This window comes from Sus scrofa, chromosome 14, assembly GCF_000003025.6.
Source record: "Sus scrofa isolate TJ Tabasco breed Duroc chromosome 14, Sscrofa11.1, whole genome shotgun sequence".
Taxonomy (NCBI): domain Eukaryota; kingdom Metazoa; phylum Chordata; class Mammalia; order Artiodactyla; family Suidae; genus Sus; species Sus scrofa.
Window position 1 is genome coordinate 89181135 of NC_010456.5, and position 23781 is coordinate 89204915.

Sequence of the window (23781 nt, forward strand, 5' to 3'; positions counted from 1 at the left end):
GCAAAGTTGCCACTTTATGTTATGTACAATGCCCACTTTTCAACAAAAGATGACAAGACACACAAAGAAAGAAGAAATCATGGCCCATACACAACAAATAAAAGCTGTCAATAGAATCTGTTCCTGAACCAGATGTCAGACTTACTAGATTTCAAATCAGCTATTATAAATATGTTCAAAGAAACAATGTCTAAAGTAGGGAGTTCCCAACATGGCGCAGCAGAAACAAATCTAACTAGGAACCATGAGGTTGCAGGTTTGATCCTTGGCCTTGCTCAGTGGGTTAAGGATCTGGCGTTGCCATGAGCTGTGGTGTAGGTCACAGATGTGGCTCAGATCTGATGTTGCTGTGACTATGGCGTAGGCTAGCTGCCACAGCTCCAATTAGACCCTTAGCCTGGATACCTCCATATGCCATAAGTGCGGCCCTAAAAAGACAGAAACACACACACACACACACAAGAATTAAAAGTAAGTGTAACAATGACATCTAACCAGATAGAGAATATCAATAAAGGGATAGCGATTATAAAAGGAATCAAATAGAAATTCTGGAGTTCAAAAGTACAACAACTAAAATGAAACATTTACTACAGGCACTCAGTGCAGATTTGAGCTGGCAGAAGAAAGAATCAGCAAATTTGAAAATAAATCAACTGAGATTATGAGGAGGAAAAGGAAAATAAAGAAAACTGAACAGAGCCTCAGAGACCAGTGAGACATCATCAAGTGTACCAAAATACATATAATGGGAGTCCTAGAAGGAAAGGAAAGAGATAGAAAGAATATTTGAAAGAATAATGGTTGAAAGCTTCCCAAATCTGTTGGAAAACATTAACATTATACATCTAAGACTCACAATGAGCTCCAAGTATAATAAACTCAAAGAGACTCATACCCAGATATACCATAGTCAAACTGTCTAAAGGGGCAAAATGATTCATCACATACAAAGCATAATAAATAACTTCTCATCAAAAACCACGGAAGCCAGAAGGCAACAGGATAACATTTTCAAACTTCTGAGAGAAAAAAAGACTGTCAACCAAGAATTCTATATCCAGCAAAACCGTCTTCAAAAATGAAGGAGAAGGATTTCCCTTGTGGTGCAGGGGTTAAGGATCTGATGTTGTCACTGCAGTGGTTTAGGTTGCAGCTGTGGCATGGGTTCGATCCCTGGCCCAGGAACTTCCACATGCTGTGGACAAGGCAAAAAAACAAATGAAGGAGAAATTAAAACAGATAAACACGAACTGAGAGAATTCAGTTCTCTGTCCCAACAGGTCAGTACCACAAGAAATTCTAAAGGGAGTCCTTTAGGTAAAATCAAAGGACATTAGATGATCACTTGGATCTACATGAAGAAATAAAGAATAACAATAAAGGGAACTAAAATTAAATGTAAAAGACAGTATAAATGTATTTCTGTAGCTTTTTCCTCTGATTTAAGAGATAACTGCAAAAAGCACTACTGACAAAACTGTTGATGTATTTATAATGCATGAAGATGTAATAAGTATGGCAATAATGGCGCAAGAGAGGGAGAAGGAACAGAGCTATATTGGAGCAAAGTGTCTGTATACTACTACAGTTAATATAGTATTAATCTATACTGGATTATTTTAAATTAAAAGGCTAATTGTAATCCCCAGAACAAACAGTAAGAAATAACTTAAAAATACTGTAAATAAACAATAAGAAATTAAAATGGTACAATAGAAAATATCTATTTAACGTAAAAAGGAGACAGTAATGAAGGACTAGACGAACGAAAGACATGAGTCATATCGAAAACAAAATAGCATAAAGACTGGCATAAATCTACATTATCAGTAATTGCATTAAATGTAAGTGTATTAAATACTCCAACAAAAAGTTAAAGACTAACAGAATGGATTCAAAAAACAAGCTATATACTGTATATAGGAAACCTTTAGATTTTAAAACACAAGTATATTGAAAATGAAATGATGGAACAAGATATACTATGTAAATGATACCCAAAAGGGAGATCGAGTGGCTATACAAATATTGAACAAAGCAGGCTTTAAGACAAAAATATTACTGGAAAAAAAACAAGATTTTATAATGAAAAAAGGGCTGATCCAGCATGAAGACACAACAATTATACACAAATATGCCATAAAAACAGAGCTCCATAATTCATGAAGTAATAACAGAATTGAAGTGAGATTCAACATTAATAGTTGGAGACTTCGGCACTTGACTTTCAATAATGGATAGACCAGTCAGGCAGAAGGAAAGGAACAGAACACTTGAATAACACAAGGAACCAAGGAGGCCCAATTTATAGGAAACTCCACCCAACAAGTGCAGAGTACACATTCTTCTCAAGTGCACATGGAACATTTTCTAGGATAGACCATCTGCAGATGATAAAGCAAGACAAATATTTAAATGGGTTGAATGAAACAAAATATGAAAATACACTCACCAATTATTAAATTAGAAATCAGTAAATAAAGGAAATTTGGTGAATCTATAAATATGTAGAAATTAAACAACTGATTTCTAAATAACTAAAGAAGAAATCACCACAGAAATTTAAAAAACATTTTCAGATGAATGGAAATGAAAGCGCAGCACATCAAAACTTACAGGATGCAGTGTGCTTAGAGGAAAATTTATAGCTCTATATACCTAAAAGAAGAAAGGTGTCAAGTCAAAAACCTAACCTTACACTTTAAGAAACCAGAAAAAGAATAAACCAAATCCAAATCAAACAGATGGAAGAAAATAATGAAGATTAGCGTGGAAATAAGTAAAACAAAGAGTAGAAAAAAATAGAGAAAATAATAAAAACAAAAATGTGGTTCTTAGAAAAGATTACCACATTTGACAAAGTTTAGCTAAACTGACTAAGAAAAAAAGGGTAAGATTTGACTACTAAAATCAGGAATGAAAGAGGGGACATCACTGCCAAACTTACAGAGTCAAAAGGAATAACATGAATGACATTATACCAACAAATTAGATGATTCAGATGCAAAAAAAAAATTCCTAGAAAGACATAAAGTATCATATCAAAACCAACTCAAGAATAAATAAAAAATCTAAATAAACCTTTAACAAGAGAATAAGTTACAATTAAACCTTCCCCCAAATAGTTCACCAATGAATTTTACCAGTCATTTAAAGAAGAATTACTATCAGCTAGTTGCACTGGTGAATTCTACCAAACATTTAAAATTTTAATACCAATTATTCACAAACTCTTCCAAAAAGTAGACGAGGAGGGACTGGCTCCCAAATCCTGTGCAGCCAGTATTCCTCTTACAACAAAAACAAAGACGCTGTAAAGAAATTCCAGGCAGAGCTTCCGTGTCTGCCCACTTGTATCTCTCACAAGCATCCTATCTTAATAAATCTATTTCTTGCCTATCAAAAAAAAAAAAAAAAAAGAAATTCCAGACCAGCATCCTTTATGAACACAGACACAAAAATCCTCAACAAAATACTAGCAAAATATGATCTAAATGCTTATCATTTGATGAATGAATAAACAAAATGTGGCATAATCATACTACAGACTATACAGCCTTAAAAAGGAATGAAGTAGCGATAACAGGCTACAACATGGATGAACCTTGAAAACAGTATGCTGAGTTAAAGAAGCCAATCACAAAAGGCTATATATTGTACAAAAGTATACAATTTAGTGGTTGCCTGGGGCTGCAGGACAACGTCAGGGAAGGGCTGTCTCAGGAATGGGAAGTGACTACTAATGGGACTGGGTTTTTTTGGGGGTAATAAAATTGTTCTAAAATCAGATTTTGGTGATGGTTGCAAAACTCTAAATATACTAGAAATTACTGAGCTTTACAATCTAAATGAATGGATTCTATGAGATTTGAAATACTTCTCAAAAAAAGCTGTTTAAAAGTCTGGTGATTGGAAGCCCCCGTCGTGGCGCAGCGGAAATGAATCTGACTAGGAACCATGAGGTTTCGGGTTCAATCCCTGGCCTTGCTCAGTGGGCTAAGGATCTGGTGTTGCCGTGAGCTGTGGTGTAGGCCGGCAGCTACAGGTCCGATTAGACCCCTAGCCTGGGAACCTCCATGTGCCACAGGTGTGGCCCTAAAAGACAAAAGACAAAAAAAAAAAAAAAAAAAAAAAAAGAGTCTGGTGATGGGTGTGTGGGGGAAGAAGACAGCAGGAGATGTAATTCAGGCACAATATGCATTAGCTACACAGCTGATTGGGGCAGGAAAGATAAGGAGAGCTATTTAGGGGTTCACTTCCCTTGGATGCTCCCCATTTTGGGCCCAGGATTCCTGAAGGAGCAAGGACCTATGGTGCAAGGACCTGCAGACTACGAAGATGAGAAAACACACCTTGGGCATTTTCTTGCCCTCTCCCTGCAGGAGTTCAGGACTCTTGAGGTCTCTGGGAGACTTGCTGCCCTAACAGCCAAGGTTAAAGACTTCAGGCTCCCGCAGGTTTAGCTTCTCTTTGGGGCCGTAAGTCCACCCCAACCCCAGGGCCAGCAGTGTTGACCATGGCGATGTGCCGGTTAAACAGACCAGCTCATAAACTCTGTCGGCTGACCTTGCTGTCTCACACGCCCATCACCCACCTGAGCCGGTGGGAAAAGGCATTTGACCTTCTGATGCCCCGTTTCTAGGAGCACAGAGCAGTTCTGAGTTTCCTCAAAAAATCACCTAAGGTTCAAGCTGACAGGGATCTTAGAGATCATCCTGTCTTGCCTGTTTCCCTCAAACCGAGGCTCTAAGTGGTAACCCAGCTAGAAAGGGTCAGGGCTAGGACTACCATCCGGCTTGGGTCACTATGCTTGTTCCCATTCACAGGTGGGGATGCAGAGCCTCAGAGATGTGAGGGGTGGCTTGGGGTCCCCGGACTACCATCTGGTTTTCTGACAGCCCTGGAGGTCACCATGCTTGTCCCCCTTCACAGGTGGGGATGCAGAGCCTCAGAGAGGTAAGGGGTGGCCTGGGGTCCCCTCATTAGGAAATGAAACCAAATCCTCTGCTTGAGGCTGGTTCCCTTTTGGAAAAAACCATAGGATGGCTGCCCCAGGACATCTGAATGGGGAAGAAGCAACAAGGAGGGACAAGAAAAAAGTGTGACCCATGCAAACCTTGAGCTACAGACAGGAGACCTCGGGGCTCTGGGCCATCAGCGCAGTCCCTGGAGCACGAGGCTCAAACATTCTGACACATCCTTTCAGCCTCATATGCGGCCTCTCCAGCTCTCTTCCACTGCCCTAAAGGCCAAGTCAGACATAAAGGCTTCCATATCGCCTGGCTTCTGCCAGCCTTCCCAGTGAAGAGCAAAGGACAGGGCCTGCCCTGCTTTCAGGGAGTTTGTGGCTCACTTGGGGAGGGGACAGGTTCTGCAAACTGACACATATTTACTTAAGTACTGTGATAGGTGTTTTCAAGGAAAAGCACAGTATGGTATGTGAGCAAATAACAGGGGTCAGGGAAAGTCTCTCAGGAAAGACTGATGCCCAGGCCCAACAAATGTTGGGGTCCTCAGGTCAAGAGCAGGGACTTCAGACAGAGAGGAGCATGGGTGACACCAGAGCAGGGAGAGGACTTGGGGACACAAGGAAAGTGAAAGCAGGTACAGTGTGAATGAAAGCTGGTGACCACGCTGGCCGCCTGTGAATGGCATTGAGAGTTCACTGTGGACGTCCCTGGCATCCCTGAGCGTTTCTGAGCAAGGAGCAGCAAGGGGACCCTGTGGGCCACTGGTACAGTCACTGGCTGGGGCTGGAGGATGGACTGGAGCAGGGAAGGGTCCAAGCAGGGAAGGCCCCTGCAGTGGCTGAGCAGCAGGCTGGTGGCTGGGACCAGGAAGCTGGCAAGGATACAGACAAGCAGAAGGATTCAGATGCATTTTGGAAACGGAACTGGCAGGACTGAGCAATGGCCAGCTGGAGGAGGAGGAAGTTGAGAGTTTGGGTTTTGCCAGATTAGCTTTGGCGGCTCTCTAGTCCACGGGACACCCCCCAGGAGGCATCGAGTGGGTTGGGTGCTCAGAGCGAGGCCAGAGCTAGAGAAACCACTCTGACTCTAAGATGCTGCCAGCCAGAGGGCTGAGCGGGTGGGGGCAGAAATGAGTGCTCAGAGCACCTGCTGCTGTTGGCCCCTGGGAGCAGCGGCAGGGAATGAGCAGCAGCAAGGAAGGAGCAGCAGCAGAGAAGGAGCAGCAGCAGGGAAGGAGCAGTGGCAGGGAGGCTGCGGCCCCACACCCACCTCTGTGGGCCTGGAAAGCCCTTCCCTCTTTGCTTTGTTGGGCTGGCCCCTCCTCCTACGAGCCCAGATCAGGCATCCTCTAAAACAGCCCCCCAGGCGCGCAGGCCTGCTGCTCTCCCTGCATTTCTTCTGGCTTTCAGCCTCACTGGCTGTTTCCTGGGTCTCTCCTGGGCCAGGCTATGTGCACATTGAGGACAGATACTGGACCTTCCCCGACTCTTTATCCCTGTGTTCCAGAAGAGTCCACAGATGATTGCTGAATGAACAGCCGGAAGCCTGGCTGGAGGCTGCCTATTAGCAATCTTGGAAGATTTCATGAAAAATGGAAACTTCTAGAGAAAGTGGGCCCAAAGATGTTTATGAATAGAATTTTATGCAGGAAGACCAAGCCTCCTTCCTGGGCAGCGAGGGGCACCTCTGTGTGCCCAGCTGTACTGGGCCTGACAGAGGCAGCAGCAGGGTCCCTGCCCAGCCCACTGGCCTATGCACCACTAGGCACACTGATGAGCACTTGGTCCACTGGGAAAGGGACAAGGGACCCAGAGTCCACGGCCAGCACCTCACTCTATCACTCAAGTGACAGGCAAAGTGAGACTGGACTCCCCCAAGTGGGCTGCCTCTGGGAACCCTGGGCACAGGAGATGCGAACAGGGAGGTGAACCCAACTGTCTCCCCGGCTCTGCTCCACCCACTGCTCTCTTGCCAGTTTCTCTGCTGAGTACGGTGCCAGATCAGAGGTGACAGGATGACTGCCAGCAAGGAGTGACAGATCCACACAACCAGGTACTGGAAAGAATGAAATGAACAGAGCCCACAGGCCAGGGTCTCAGAGGTAGCTCCAGCCACCTTCCCGGGGCCTGACCCCTCTCAGGCCCGAGTGAAGGCACAGTGAGAGGGGTGAGATGTGCGGGTCCAGTGAGGTCCAGGCTGTGTGGTGGGGGGTGGGGGTGGGGACTGGAGAGGGGTATCAGGCAACAGTGGCAAGGCGAAGAAGCTGGGCTTTCTTCTCACTGTGGGGCCGAGATGGGGTTTGAGGTGGAGCATAAAATGACGGGAGCCGTACCTGGGATGCTGGCTTGGGCAGTGGACTAGAAGAGGTGAGGATGAACTTGGGATGACCAGTTGGACAAGCCAGCTCAGTCGAGATGATGAGGGTCTGTACAGGCGCTGCAGTGGCCTTGGGGCAGGGATGGGGACGCCGCCCTGGGCCGGATCTCAGGAGCTGTCAGCCTTTGGTCATGGGACATGAAGCGAGGGGGGCAGGGCTGAAAGCAGGGCAATGGGGAGAAGGGGCTCCAGCTGGGGTTCTGGATTCTGAGGTGGGCACTGCAGAGGTGGGGGCAGAGGACTGGGGGGCTCATTCCTTAGAGGTGATCACAATCATTGGGGCCCAGGGTGAGCTGCCTGAGAGAGGCTTATAGACGGAGCCCAGAGGGTGAAACAAAGAGAGTTCACAGCCAAACTCGGTGTAGGGGGCGGGGAAGAACAGCTGGCCAAGGGAGGTAGGAAGGGCTGGGCTGGGAGCAGGGCTGTGGGGCAGGCGCTCAAGGGCTCAGAGCCTTGGGGCTGTTCACAGGTCCAGCACCAGCACGGATGCTGGGGGTTGGCACAGGAGGAGCATCAGCAGAGGCAGGGACCAGCAGACTGTGCCTGGGGGCTGGTGACGGATGGAAGGAGAAGTGGGCTGGGCTTGGGGAGCACACAAGGGCAAGAGATTTTTTTTTTTTTTTTTCAAAAAATGTTCTGATGAGTGACTGGGGCAGGTTCGTGGGCTGACAGAAGGAGCCAGTGGAAGGCAGGACGGGAGGATGGGGAGAGAGGACACCACCAGGAACAAGATCCTGGAAGACAGGAGGGCTCCCAGTGCTGAGACCAGGAGGAAGTGTGAGGGGCAAAGGGTGGCAGCAGGGGTCAGTGTGCCTCAAAGGTCTCAGGGGCCCCCAGTCTGCCCTGCCCCCTCACTGGCCTTGAACAAAAGCCGCCTCAGTGCTGCACTCCTGTACCACTTCTTCCTCCAAGAGTCAGCCTTGGGCCACGATGCACAGTTGAAGAAAATGAAATCTGCCACCGAACAGATGCACCACAGAGCTCTACACAGCAGAAGCATCTGGAAACGTTGCCGAGAATCAACAAAATCAGACAGTGTCCTCAGAGTTCAGAGCCAGTTCGCTTGTCCTCTGTTTGAGGAGGGTGTGATCCTTTCCTGCACATCTACACTCACTTGATGAACTTTGGCTTCTGCAGAAGCACCCAGGACCTGGGAACCCTCCATCTGTAACCATCTGTCCTGCATATGATAGTAAACATGATTCATATCACGGTATATCACACCCAGAAAAGCACCTGCAGCAGTCCCTCCCCAGGGTCAGGCTCCACCACCAGCAGGAGAACAGGTGTCCCCTGAAGAGAGGGTTCCCCTGGAGAGAGGGCTCAGCTTTGGAATTCAGAGACATGGCGACTAGATCCACTATGGTGACTCTAGCAGGTGATGTGCTCTCTCTTTATGGGATTTATTATTTAAGCTTGCCTGCTTTATCAACTATATATACTCTAACTCAGGGATGACGTGGTCAAATATCCTGTTATAAAAGGTATGGTTTTTGTTTTTTTGTTTTTGTCTTTTAGGGCCGTACCCATGGCATTTGGAGGTTCCCAGACTAGGGGTGGAATGGGAGCTATAGCTGCTGGCCTAGGCACAGACATAGCAACGCGGGATCCAAGCTGCATCTGTGACGTACACCACACATGGCTCACAGCAATGCTGGTCCTTAAGCCACTGAGCGAGGCCAGGGATTGAACCTGCACCCCTGTGGATGCTAGTCAGATTTGTTTCCGCTGAGCCACGACAGGAACTTCAAAAGTTTTGATTCAGAAATATCCAAGAATGAAATCGATAACAACGGCCGTTGTCTTGTGGAAATTTATACCAATATCAATGGACTTTCTTTTGATTGTAAATAAGATATATGCACTTTTCTAATTTGGAAAGTCAGAAGGCTTCTTCACAAGTAGCTTGTAATAGCTAAATACACACATGCACACACCCACACACACACCCTTGGAAACAGACATACTGCATCACTACTATGACAACTGAATCATAGTGCAAAGCAGCATTTCTCAAAGTGTCTTCCAAGATGTGGATGCTGTGAGATGTTCCATGAAAGGCAGGTTGCCTGGGCAAAAGTATGGCAACTGTATCTACCATCCACCCGACTTAGAGATGCACAACTGCACCAATGTGCTCAAAGTTCTAAGAAGTCTTGCAGTGAAAAACCTTCCAAACTTTGATAACTCATGATTTCTAAGGTTATGACTAAGGAAACCTTGCCCCCTGTTTGCAGCAGAACTCATCTGCAACAATGGTCCATACCGCCTCCTGCCTAGCCAGACTGGCCACGAGGATTCAAATTTGTTAAATGAGGCAACAACATTTAAACATTTGGAGATTTTTACATTAAAAAGCCAAACGTCTGCCTTCCTTGAACCGCAGACCATCCTTGTTGCCTGCCAGTGGCTGGCTGCCCGCTCTGGACAGGGCAGGTGCACTCTGGCACCCCAGCACTGCTGTCTCTCTCGCTCCAGGCTTGGCCAGCGCTGCTAATTTACATGGGCTTTGGGACTGTTCCCAGGCTGCTGTGGCCAGCTGTGCCTTAAGGTGGGTGGGAGGATGGGGGCAAACCAGGAAACACTCCTACACCAGGCCTGTTCCTCACTTGGTGTAGCCTGGAGTCCACAGTCTCAGAAGACAACCCTAGCAGGAGATTTCCCTGGCTCCCTTCTGGGGCTGCTAGTTGAGTAAGTACCCTGCCAAAATAAGGCCCTGCAGGTCCACCCTTATTTCTGGGACTCAGGCTCCACCTCCCTGCAGGGTTTACTAAGAAATGATCAGGAAAGATTAAAGCTGCTCTAGCCCAGCTAGTCCCCCAGTGAAATCCTTCCTGCTCTCCTGGCCTGCCTCTAGCCAGCATGCAGCCAGCCCCTACCATCTGAGTCCCATGGTGGCCCTAACAGCCAAGACCTGCTAATTAGTCCTCAGTCTCCTCCTTCCAAACGTGAAGCCCCCACATGCAAAATTCTTTTTGCTTTTTTTTTCTTTTAGGGCCCCACTCAGCTGCATATGGAAGTTCCCAGGCTAGGGGTCGAATCTAGCTACTGCCACCGGCTTAACACCACAGCCAAAGCAATGCATCTGTGATCTACACCACAGCTCATGGCAATGCCAGATTCCCAACCCACTGAGTGAGGCCAGGGATTGAACACATGCTCACGGAGAGTTGTGATTCATTTCCGATGCATCCTTCTTTTTTCTTTTTAAAATCCAAGCTAGGAAAACTATTGCTCTGGGGCAAAGAGAACCGTGAGACTATTAATATCTGGTTTGGGCTGCAAAAAAGTCTCAACCACAGATACTATCTCATGGCCAGATTAACTGGGCTCTTCTCTCTTAGCTCTGTAAAATGGGACTAAGTGTAGGGTCCTATCAAGTTTTGTTATAATTATTACTCATGTTATGAGCTACCACAAATTGGTTTGTGAAACAACCAATACATTTGTGCCATCCTCATCATCACCTGGATAAGAGTCCTTCAAGCTGCTTGAAGCATTCAAAACTTTCTTTATCAGGCCCAAAATATACTTTTCAAGGAACCCAGACCTGGTGCCCATCCTGGTAAAACCTGCACTTACTTTATGGTTTTCAGGCAGGGCTTCCCAGACTCACCTTGTCATAACAGTCACTTAGGGAAATCCATAAACACACAGCCTCACAGCCCCTTCCCCAGGGCCTATCCAGAAAGAAGGTCAAGGTAGGTCCGGGAATCTGCAGCTTCATAAGCAGGGGAAGGGGCAGGTAGGTTTTAAGTCCAGGTGAGCTTGGGAAGCGCTGCAGTAAAGGGTTACATCACTATGTTTCTGACAATCAACAGGGACCATTTCAGTCAATCAAGGGTTAAGCTGGAAGGGCCGCTGCCCATAGGAGGCTGGACCTCAAGCAGCCGCCAACGTCCTCTGCATGTTTCTCCGATCCGAGCGGAGCGCTCTCCAAGTCCCCGCATTCCACAAGCAGCTCCCATCGAGGTTCTGCCGCGACTTTTGGAAAACTCTGAGTCAGGGCCCCTGGGTCCAAGTTTGTGACAGAGACAGGCGAGGAGAATGAAAGGCCCCAGTCTGGGACGGTTAAGCCGCAAAGGTGGTGCCGGGCTCCCTTTGCAGAGGACCTGCGGGCGGGGCCAGAAGCCAGGGGCTCTGCCGCCCCAGCCTTGGACTTGGAGGACCCGCAGCCGGTGCTCACCATCCGTTCCCGGCCAGGGAGGGTGGGCGATTCCCTCCGCTCGGCTCTCCTCCCACACCGGGGCCAGGTCTTAACCCCTAGCCAAGCTCCGCCGAGCAGGAGGAGCTCCAGGACGCGCGCTCCAAAGTTCGGAGATTCTGGGGGAATTGCAGCCACACCTGGCCCTTTCCATGGGAAGGCAGGTGTCGGGTGGCCTGGGAGGATTGGCGGACAAGTCCCCGAGGCGAGGCTGCCAGCCCCCAGCGGCGGCTGGAGGGAACCGGCTTCGCACGCCCCGCGCGGGAGCGCAGAGGTCCGGAGCCCGCGGCGCACGTGGGCGCCCGAGAGTTACCTTTGGGCGCTCGCAGGTGTCCCCTCCAGTCTTTGCAGCAGCACAGCCCCATGGCAGCCGCCCGTGCCCGCCGCTCCGCTCCGCTGGCTGGCGCGCCGCCCGCTGCCCGCACCCCTAGAGCGGCGCGGCCGAGGTCCAGCCGGCGGGTTGTGCCCAGACCGGCGCGGGGCTGCGCGCGTGGTCCCTGGCCCGTCAGCTCCCTTGTCCTCACGCTCCGTCCCGGCCCCGCGCCACTGGCATCCCGGCTCCGGGCAGACCCTGCTAATCAATAGGAGAACGCGCAGATCGCGCGGGCAGCGCCGCCGGCCCGCTTTTATCTCCGCGCGCCGGGGCGGCCCCGCGCCGGCTCCCTGCCCTCGCGGGCGCCCTCCCCGCGGCCCGTTACTCTCCCGGGGCGCCAAGCTGTACGATCGCGAGGGGCCACCAGGAGGCACTGTGCGAGCCGGCGCGGTCTGCGGCTCCCTCTACCCTCAGGAAGCCGTGAAGGGTGGGGGACGATCCTGGTCTACCGCAGGCCAGAAAGAAAGGTTCCCTTGCTGTGCAACGGCGGCGCCGCCAGTCCTCCGGCATCCTCTAAGTAGTCACCTCATGGGTGACTTGAGGGTGTCTACCAGGGTCACCCCTGCTCTCAGTTTCCCAGCTCACCTGCACTTCAAAACTGTGGAGTTGCCCAGGCCACCCCCAAACCTGGTTGGGCTACATTTGGACTGTGTGACTTTGGTTTAGTCACTTCCCTTCTGAATCTGTACTCCTGAAACTTCCCTTCTGAGACTGTACTCCTGAAACGTGAGGGAAACCACACCGTTTCAGATGTCATTTGGCACAAATTAAAGGTTTGACGGTATCAAGCTATTTAAACACTTTGTTCGGTTTCCTCATCTATTAGGTGGAGAGAATAACAGAACTGCGTGCATCATTGGACCCTTGTGAGATTTAATGAATATATCTATGTGAACATTACATACATGACTTGGGACACAACTGGCATGCTGCTGAGTGCTTTGTAAGCGTGGATTATCATCATCATCAAGTGCTGGTGATAATTTGGACAAATGGGTACCTTCGCCAGGAGGATTTGCTTTGGTGCCGTCACTTTGGAAGGTAACATGCACGCTGCTTATTAAACTAAAAATGCTAATACCACGGGACCAAGCAATTCCATTTCTCAGTATGCATTCAGACCACACCCCCAGGAAAACCTGTACCAGGCTTTTCATCATAGCTTTGTCTATAATTGCAAAATAAATTGAAACCAATAAGATATTCACTGGTAAAGGGATTATCACATACACCAATATTTCCACAAAATGAAAAACTGTATCAAAGGAGGGAGATGTAGCTGAATGTTTAAGATCTATGGATTCAAAGCACTTACATAAACACAAACCCTCAGAATATTACCACCCTGCATAGTGCCTACTCTATGCTGGGCACTGCTCTAGGCACTTGGGCCTAGGAAAAAATACTTGGGAGGAAAACAGAAAATCAGGAGCGGTCCGTTTTAGTAGTTTCTGCTGTGGTGCAGTGGGTTAAGTATTCAACTGTAGGAGCTCAGGTCTCTGCAGAGGTACCAGTTCAATTCCCTGCTTGGTGCAGTGGGTTAAAGGATCTGATGTGGCCATGGCTGTGGCATAAATCACAGCCACAGCTTGGATTCAATCCCTGGCCTGGGAACTTCTATAGGCCATTAAAAAAAAAAAAAAAAAAGTGGTTCCCTTTAGTGAGAAAGTGAGTGATAAGAATGGATTAAATGCATATGTCAAGAGAATTTAGCATTCTTTACATATATATATATATATTTTTTTTCCATTCCCATGCCAGGGATTGAACCTGCACCACAGCAGCGACCTGAGCCACTGCTGCAGTGACAACACCAGATCCTTAACTTGCTGCACCACAAGGGAACTCCAATTTAGCATTCTTACAGTGGTCTAATTTCTTAAAAGGAAGATATATATACACATATGATTGTGTAATTAATCTAATGAGAAACTATTTCAAGTGTCCGGCTCAGAGCAGCATTCATAATACTAGGTTCTCTCTCATTCCTGCAGGTCCTAGGATCTGTTCCTACCTCTGAAACAGGGCTGAGGTGAACTTCTGATGGCCTTGGCTTGATTAGGATTGTCCCCTTCTGTCCCCACTCTGGTCCCATCTTGGGAAAACAGAGGTGGTCTGGGAGAAGAGCAGGGGCAAGGCCAGGCCAGAGGCAGAGGCTGCCTGGGACGTGGAACAGAAGAGTTAACTGTTGGGGGCGGGGTGGGGTGGGGGTGCAGGGAGGAAAGAATGACTTGGAACAGGGAAGAGCTTTTCCCAGGAGTTAAGTCTCATTCAAAGGAGAGATTAACAACAGTGGGACAGATTTCTGCCTCCCTCCCTCACTCTCCAGAAAGACCAGGGTGAGGCTTCTTCAGGGAGAGAGGAGGGTTGTCCTGCACTAGATCCGGAAAGAAAGATGTTTTCATTTCATGACATGTAGGCGGGGGTTACAAAGAGGGAGTAACTGAGAAAAAACAGAAAGACCTGACTTCTGGTTGCTGCCAAGTCATTTTAAACAGTTTTAGCACCAGGCAAGATCACTTAGTCACAGCGGGCTTAATGAGGCCCCAGGAATTCCAAGCTAGAGCTCCCTGCATTCAGGGAGAGCATGTGCGGGGAGCAAGCCCCCGGGTGATTGTCCAACAGCCAAGTCCTACATTTGGAAAGCAAGATTTAAAAGAAAACATCACAGCGGCCATTGTGGGCTGCTTGTTTATCTTTCGAAGAGGAAGTAGCAAAGCAGGATCATTTCAAATGAGCCTATTATAGAGGGTCAGCATCCCCATTGAACTGTTCAAATATATTTTGAGATACTGAACTTTTCAAAGAGGTTTTAAATATCAACTCCCAGGGCAGTTTAGGAGTCAGAACACAAGGCAGGAGCTTATAATATTATTGCCTTTGGTTTCACACACTTTAATTCCTGATTATACATTGCCTTTTTTATAGTTTTCTAGTTGCGTGTTGATTCCTCAAGAGGGAAGGAAAATAACACTCACTATGTGTTTCCCACCATGTGCCAGGCAACTCACAAGTGCTATTATCTCAATTAACCATAGGACAACCCCCTTGAGGCAGATGCCATTAGAATCATTTACACAGGAAGAAACTAAACAGAGAGGAGAAAAGACTTGCCCGAGATCAATGACATAAATGGTTAGTGTCAGAATCAGGACAGATGGATGGATGGATAGATGGATGGACAGGGTAGTTGAGTTGAGTGGGTGAATGAGTGGGGGGATGGATGGATGGATAGAGAAATAGACAGATAGATGGCATTTTCCCAGGTAGGTATAGAGTCGTGGGCTACAAGTGGAAAAGTACACACTGAGGATGAAGTTTGCCTGAAAAATCAAAGTCCCTGACCAAAGCTCTGCCCCTTGAATTAATCATGACCCCAAATCATTTTGAATTGAGCCCAAACATCAGGATCACTCAGTGCTGCAGGCTCCAGCTGACCTCAAGCCACCCTACACCAGAAAAGTGACCAAGGAGGTGGGGCCCTGAGACATCTTTCTGAGTTAAAAGGCTGACATCCCCAGGAAAGCAGAGCCAGGACCAGGGGGTGGGTATCTAGTGAGTGAAGCATCTCTGGGAGGAGGATTGGCTGTCAATCCTCTATGATGCTGGGGCTACCCACCACCCCCATTCACCAAGAGCTCCATGTCCCACTGCTTTAGTCCATTTCTCTGGGAGACCTAAAGTTTGGTGATGAGGATATGGAGTTGTTCCTAGGAAGGCTCTGCTGCTGGGATCCTAGCCCTCTGCAGCCTGATTCCCTGGTTCCAGACATGCCCCAGGCCACTCAGGGATTTGCTTAGGAGACTCAGGACCTGGCCTTTCTACCCTTTGCAGGAGTCTAGTTGCTCCCTCCAGTCAGACCTAAGGTACCCTGAGGGCACCATCTCAAGGTGTGAGCTCAGCCCTGGGCAGTTCAGGGGAAGAGTAGAAATGGGGACGTGCCATCTTAGCGCAGGTGTAGCTTTGGGGGTCTGTGATGATCATTCCTTCCTTCCTTCATTCATTTATTCATCCATGTACCAAACGATGACTGAACACAACTGAACACTTGAGGACAGCACAGCTGAGGGATGGTGAGCCAGTCTGCTGAGGGTGGTCAGGAGAGCGCAACAGAGGTGAGGTGTCTGAGGTGAGAGCTGGATGTGAGGAGGAGTCTGGCATCTTAGGGATGGGGGGTGCTGGAATGGTCCTCCCATGAGTGGCATTGTCATCACGGGAAGGAGCGTGGTTCTGGGGTAGGAAAGGCTCAGCAGTGCATCTAGGGAGCCTGTGATTCTGACTGATCAGCCCGGTGCTGGAGTGAAGGAGGGACTGGAAGGGAGTGATCCAGAGCAGGGAGAAAGCCAAGAAGCAGAAGGCATAAGCCAGGTGAAAGGAGGTCAGAGGAGGCAGAGATCAGGCCAGGCTGCATGCTAGGGGGGTAGCCCCCAGCCACCCATACCTTCCACTCCTCACATCCTGTGTGGTCCTGTCCCCTTGAATCTGGGCTCCCCATGACTTGCTTTAACCAACAAGAGGGTGACAGAAGAGAGTGACTCTTGATCACTCCCATGCCTAAATCCTAAGACATGCGGCAGCTTCTGCTGTTGCCTTCCAGGGAAAGCCGCCCCCCGATGTGAGTAGTTTGACCACCCTAAGACCGCCATGCTTGGGAAGCCCAACCTAGCCATATGGAGAACCGAAGGTCAGGGCCAGCCATGGGAGTGAGGCCACCCTGGAGGTGGACCCTCTAGCTGATACATGAAGAGATGAGCCCTGCCCACATTGCAGAACGAGAGCAAGGGAATGTTGAAGTCACTAAGCTTTGGGGTCATCGGTTATGCAGTAACACAACTGAAACATGTTAGGGTAATCATACTAGCAGCCTAATACCAGTAGCTAACACTGCCAGGCCCTGATGGCGTGCCAGGCTAAGAGCGTGACATTCCATTCAAATTCAGGGCAATCCTGTGGGTTCAGTATCATCAGCATTTCCACTTGAAAAAGGAGGATGCTGAGGCACAGAGCAGTAAAGCAATTTGCACAAGTAATTTATACAGCTTATTAGTGGCCAAGCTTGGATTAGAACCTAGCCTGTCTTGCTTCAGAGCTTATGCTCTTCTCTGGATAGTAGATTATCTTGGAGGGAGAAGGGACAGCCTTTGGTGATGGATTCCTGCCCCATGTCTGTAGGTGAGACTTGCGGCAAAAAAATGACAGCTCCTGGGGAGTGCTGGGCAGTCTGGCAGGGAGGCCATGTGAGGCTCGCTGCTCTGTTAGCTCTTCAGAGCATTGTTTGTTCACCGACAGCCCCAGTACCTGGAAAAAAGGGCTTCTTGGAAATAAAAGCACTTTGTAGACTGCTCAATACAAAACTACCACCACTGGCATCTCACAGGCACTGACTTATTTAATTTTCACAGCAATCTCTTGATGGTGATATGTCATCATTTTACAGGTGGGATTATGGACACCTGCCCAGGTTGTGTTAGTTCTCAGAGTCACAGAGCTGGCAGGTGGGGGAGCCTGTTCTCGAATCTGGGCAGTCTCAGCGCCACAAGTCACCTTCTTAAGGGCCAGTCCCCTGCCTCCTGTTCTTGGTCCTGCTTCCTCTTCTCTCATCCTCTCCTCCCACCAGAGTTTCGATCTGTGTTAGGAGTTTGGCCTAAATCTAGCGTGCATATGTCATAGGTCCAACATGCTCAGATATGCCAGAATTGGAAGGGACTTTGCAGTTTAATACAACCTTCTCATTTCTCATGGGAAATCTGAGATCCAGAGAGGCTAGCATTTCTTGAGCACCTACTATGCGCCAGGCACTAAGTTGAGTTAGCGACAAGATGAGGCTATCCTCGGTCAACTTCAGTTTGTTTTGAAACAAACAGACTTTGAGAAATGATAAGCAGAAAAGAGGCCTCTCTCACCATCTCTCAAAAATATGTTTTATGCACTTTTATCACAGTGCATGGAAGCTAATGGATTTGGATTTAGCTCTCTGGTTAAACATGTTAACTAGCTCCCCCCTCTCCCCTCACCACCCCGATATCTCTCAACAGTATGGCCATTATTCACTTTATAGACTCATTGTTCTGGTTTCTTTTTTTTTTTTTTGCTTTTTAGGGCCATACCCACAGCATACAGAGGTTCCCAGGCTAGGGGTGGAATTGGAGCTACAGCTGCTGGCCTACACCACAGCAATGATAGATCCGAGCCACATTTGCAACCTACACCACAGCCCACAGCAACGCCAGATCCTTAACCCACTGAGCAAGGCCAGGGATCGAACATGCATCCTCATGGATACTAGTTGGATTCATTTCCACTGTGCCACAGCAGGGAACTCCCTTTTTTTTTTTTTTTTTTTTTTGTGAAGTCTATCTCTGGGGAAAGGTAGACTCTGAACCAAGCCACACTGCTTTGTGCTAGAAAAGGTTGTGGATCTCATAAGGACTGGTATGCTTTTTCCCTTCCTTTATCTTCACGAGATTAAATCTCACTTCTCTTTTTCCCTTGGCTGCCAGGAAGTTCAGAAAAATTTTAAAGTTGGGCTTTGGCAAGTATGTAGGCCCCAAAGTAGGCTTTCACATTTATGTTTTTGTTTCCTGATTTTATTTGCATTTTCTTGGGTCCCTAATTTTGAAATTTATTACTATTGTATTGCCATCATTTTATTCTAAGTGTTCTTATTAGAAACCATTTCAAACCCTTTTTGGAATATCAAAGGAGTATAATAAGTGAATGCATACTTCCTCTTTTTTTTTTGGCTGCACCCTGGCATGTGGAAGTTTCAGAGCCAGGGAGCAAAACTGCACCGCAGTTGCAACCTGAGTCACAGCTGGGGCAATGCTGGATCCTTAACCCACTGTACCACACAGGAACTTTCAATACTTCTTATTTTAAATGAGGAGTTGGTAAACTTTTTCTAAGGAGGAGGTCATGAACATTAAGCTTTGCCATATGGTCTCCACAGCAACTACTCAACTCTGTCCTAGTAGCATGAAATCAGCCACAGACAATACAGAAAAGCATGGAAGTGGCTGTGTTTCAATAAAACTTTATTTACAAAAGCAGGTGATAAGCCAGATTGGCCTGTGGGCTTTATGTAGTTTGCAACCCTCTGTTCAGAAAACTTTTAGAACATTGGGAAGTACTTGGCTTGGATAAAAGTGAATTCCCATCTCTGAGAGGTGGGGATTCTGTCCAAGATGTCTAGTCTCCACTTCTGGGTGACAGATTAGGGAAAAGCAGCTGCACAAACTGTCTGGACAGTTGGCTCTCAGGAGAGGCCTGCAGTATCCTGGAAGGGGTCAGTCCCTGACACAGCGGGCCCTGAAGTCTGCCAGGGAGAGCCCCTTTTCCTGCACATTTGCTGTGCCACTCCTCTGGGAGGGGGGCACTGGAGGCACAGCCCTGGAGGCACAGGGCCAGCCGGCTTCCCCAGCTCTGGCCAATGGGCCTTCTGCTGCTGCGGACGGACGTTGTTCGGGGAGGAATGTGTCTGCAGCTCCAAATTCCCACAGAGAAAGACAAGGGGAATCGTTGGGGAGAAATTCCTGGGCCACATTTTTCTGGCTGTTCATGTGGCCTCCAGCCATTGAACTTGGCCCGACTGCCCAGAGAGGGATTTTACAAAGCCCATTGTCCTTCCCCAAGTCTCACCCCCAGCCCTGCTCCCACCTGTTCTTTCTGCCTTTCTTTCTTTCCTCCCCCACCCCAGGAGAAATGCAGCATGGGAAGGAGCAGGGGGCCACAGCCATGGCCCTGAGGGCTTCTGCTCCCTATTCAGGACTGACCAGCTTGCAACAGCTCCCCAAAGGCAGGCAGGGCACGTCCTGGTGGCTGTGACGGTGCTAGCCCTCTCCATGCACTTACAGGGCTGGGAGGTGGTCTTAGTTGCTTGACCAGGAGTCACCAAGTGGGAAACCTGCTTCAGTAATCAAAGCAACACATACTGAGCACCTGCTATATGCCAAGCCCTGAGCATTCTACATCTATTAACTCTAACCCCCCAAGAATCCTCTTACAACCCCCATTTTACTGATGGAAAAACTGAGGCACAGAGCTGCTAAGTGATTTACCTGGAGTCCTCCAGCTAGTAAGTGAAAGACACAGGCTCTGAACTGAGGAGTTTGGCTCCAGCATGGCTCTTAACCTCTCCCTTCCCATCTGTGTGACCCCCTTCGCTCAGTGTTCCATTACAGATACTGCCCTCATGGAAGCCTCCACAGTGAAAGCAAAAATCCTGTTGACAAAGCATTTGCATAGACAGAACCTACACACTTTTTTTTTTCCTTTTTCTTTTTTGTCTTTTTGCCATTTCTTGGGCTGCTCCCGCGGCATATGGAAGTTCCTAGGCTAGGGGTCTAATCGGAGCTGTAGCTGCCAGCCTACGCCAGAGCCACAGCAACGTGGGATCCGAGCCACGTCTGCGACCCAAACCACAGCTCACGGCAACACCGGATCCTTAACCACTGAGCAAGGGCAGGGATCTAACCTGCTACCTTATGGTTCCTAGTCAGATTCGTTAACCACCGTGCCACGACGGGAACTCCAGGACCTACACACTTTTGAAGGCTCCCAGCATCCTCATGTGCCACAGAAGACCCTCTACCATAAGCTAGACCCATCCGGTTTCTGGTCTGCTTAGTTGAGGGCATGGCACTGTTGAACTGGGGGTTAATTAGTCCTTCTTGCTGTTGTTATCTTTGCTGCTACAGCTGCTGACAGTGCAAGGGAGAGACCTCAGGTACTGGGTGAGTTTCTGAGTGTTTGCTATGCTCCAGCCCCCAGGATTTGTGATTTGCGTACATTATATGTCTTAGGCACACACAACCACCCTGAGACTGAATGTAGATAACCCCATGTCACAGATAAGGAATTAATCAGTTTATTAATGCCAGCTGCCATACTAAAACTACAAATGAACATTCTTTCTTTCATGCTCAGGTCACCATCTCAGGTAGGTCAGCATGAAAGGCTCTAGGGAGGGTGCTCTGCTCCAGGCAGTCACTCAGAGAATGAGGCTCCTTCTAGGACCTAAGCATTGCCCCCCACCCCTCAGTTCTTTCCTTCTGCTCATCAGAGGGGAGCAGAGGGAACAGGGAAATCTCAAGAGACCTTAGGGGCTGAGAGCAGCTTGCAGCCACACTCCCACCCACATTCTATTGTCCAGAGTTCACGTGACATGTCTTACTGTGGGGGAGGCTGGAAAACTGTCTACGTTGCCACAGGAAAAGGAAATGGGTTTGGCTGCCACCCTGGGAGTCAGAGAGGTGAGGTGTCTTGGTGGGGGGGGCAGCTGGGCGGTTGGATGTCCAAGCCTGTGTTTTTTGTTTTTTGTTTTTTTTTAATCTTTTTGTGTGTGTGTGTCTTTTTGCCTTTTCTAGGGCAGCTCCCATGGCATATGGAGATTCCCAGGCTAGGGGTCCAATCGGAGCTGCAGCCACCAGCCTACGCCAGAGCCACAGCAACGCAGGATCTGAGCCGCGTCTGCAGCCTACACCACAGCTCACGGCAACGCTGGATCCTTAACCCATTGAGCAAGGCCAGGGATGGAACCTGCAATGTCATGGTTCTAGTCGGATTCATTAACCACTGAGCCATGACAGGAACTCCCAAGCCTGTGTTTTGAAAATTCTATACTGCCTTGATGGAAACTGATGCCAAAGCTGTCTGAATTGAATTCTTTCACTTCCATCGTCTTCAAAGACCCTCTGTCCTTCAATGGGGCAATGGATGGGACCCAAAGTGCTGAAGGGCTGTGGGGATTAACTGGGACACTAAGAGAAGAGCTTGACAGAATAAGTGCCCAACAGCCCTCCCTTTCTTAGCGGAGCTGCAGCCAGGGGTGCTGGGCAAGGGAAGGGGGTATGGGGGAGGGCAGGACTGGGAGAATCTCAGCCCAGATGAGAGAGGTCGGGATGGCAGAGTCCACTGAAAGCGGTTCAAGCACGTGTGCTTGCTGCTGCCACCTAGCTGTGGAGGGAGAAAGTGCAGGACACCCAGCCACCCCTCTCTGGTTCTGGTGGGCAAGGGCTCAGTCCACTTCAGTCCCATTCTGATGCTCATCAGGTTTCTTAGCAGAAGCTGGCCTTGGCCCTGTGTTTCAGGTATAGATGCTGTGATGGGTGAAGTCCCTGTTCCCCAGGGTTTTGCTGTGGAATCAGCAACTCCTCCAGAATGTTCTTCCCAGGCCTTAGCATTCCCCTGTCTGGAGGGCTCCCTGCTGCTAAGGCAGGGCATCTGGGGTGTGACTGTGGATTCCCTTACTGACCATCCCACAGGGAACCAGGCTGCCCCAAGATGGTGGGCATGGGGTGGGACCCTCCCAAGCTGGCCTTGGTTGTGGCAATGAGATTACAGCTATGTGGGAATGGGCTGCTGGTTACACAGAAATAGCCCCATGGGGAAGGAGATGGCCACCAAGTCTTTCTAGGAACACACAGCATCTCCGGCACACAACTTCCTGCTTGGGGAGAGGGTCCACAAGCTCCTTGTTCTCCACTCATCACACACAGACACACACACACACACATTCCAAGGGCAAGTTGGCCTCAGGGGGCCTGGTCAGACCCAGCTCTAGCATCTGACAACTCTCAAGGAGCACTGTTTCTCATCTCCCTAGTCACTCAGTGTCAGGTGGAGCTCACTAACCCCAGGGATTCTATTTTCTGGCCTCAGCGCCCTTCCGCAGGCAGGCCTTGGTCCACCCAACACCAAATCCCAAGCAGCATTTTTCAGACTATGGACTCCAACCCAAAAGAAGGTCATGAAAATAACCCAAAGGTCTTGACCAGTATTGCTAAAAATGAGATAGAATTAGAGACTAGAAAATGCCAGTGAGCACTGCATGTAGGAGCAGTGCTGTTCTATGAAACCCTTGCTTCTGTGTGTGTCTGAGCCCTGGGGTGGGATGCAATGTCTATTTCTTGTCAAAAAAGTGTGAAAACACGGTGGTGATGTCTCTATCACATTCCTGCTAGAAAGCTTGGGCTCTCTGTGCAAATTAGCCCGTGCTTTTCTCCTCTTCCCCAACTCTCCCGACAGCCCCCCTTCTGCTGCATGCCAAAGAAGCTCGCGATTTTTACCAAGCCACTCAAAAATACAAAATAGAACCCGCCACCACTGACCACAAAAGATCCCCGTTAAGCACTGATCCCAGGAGGCTGGGTGCTTACTTGTTTGGCATTTGCATAACTAAGAGGGCCACTTAAGTGACCCTTTACTGAACAAAGAAGATCAGCTTCTCTCAATTTAAAGAAAAAAAGAAAAGAAAACCCTCAGTGCTGCACATTCCTTGCTTGGAGGCTCCTGCAAGGTGGGCTGGGCTGGCAGCACTTTGTTCTGACACATCTGGTGGGTTGTTCGTTGCCTCTCCAGCATCATTCCTGAGACGGTTATTTGTGAAGCGCCACGCTGTGCCAGACACGGGAAACCATCGACGAGAGCCCCCTGCCCGACGCCCCTTCCCAGCCCAGGCTGTGCCCTTGTGATGAGGATGGCGGCTCCCCTCCCTCTCCTGGCCTTTCCTCCCAGAGGAAGGCACTGCCCCCTGCAGGTGTGTTCTGGGCCCCACCAGCTCCAACTCTGCCTTGAGCCAGTCACGAAAGTCCTGACTCTCCCCAGGGATGCCAGGATTCATCTCATTCCTGCCCAGGCATGGGAGGGGCCCCTCATGGGTATGAATACTTATTAGGTACCAGGCACTGCCATATCCCGCATCCCTAGCCAAGGCCCACCAGGGTCAATACTGTCACCTTCCAAGAAGACTCAGGAGATGAGGTGACTTTTGAAGGTGTGCAGGAAGAAGCCAGTCCATTCCTGGACTCTGGGATTCCTGCGGCTCTGTTCTTCCCCCTGGACCACAGGCAGCACTT

General features: G+C 49.0%; 1 protein-coding gene across 8 annotated transcripts in view; it reads right to left on the minus strand.

The window, feature by feature from the left end:
* Positions 1 to 23781, minus strand: part of ARHGAP22 (Rho GTPase activating protein 22) — a 217856-nt gene that overhangs the window by 67361 nt on the left and 126714 nt on the right. The window contains exon 1 of one of the 8 annotated variants that reach the window (XM_021073080.1): positions 11867 to 12175. The exons of the other annotated variants lie outside the window; for them this stretch is intronic. Coding sequence (XP_020928739.1) covers positions 11867 to 11918 — 52 coding nt within the window. The 5' untranslated portion in view covers positions 11919 to 12175. Of the gene's footprint in view, positions 1 to 11866; positions 12176 to 23781 lie in introns of those variants that run through there. 8 annotated transcript variants of the gene reach the window in all.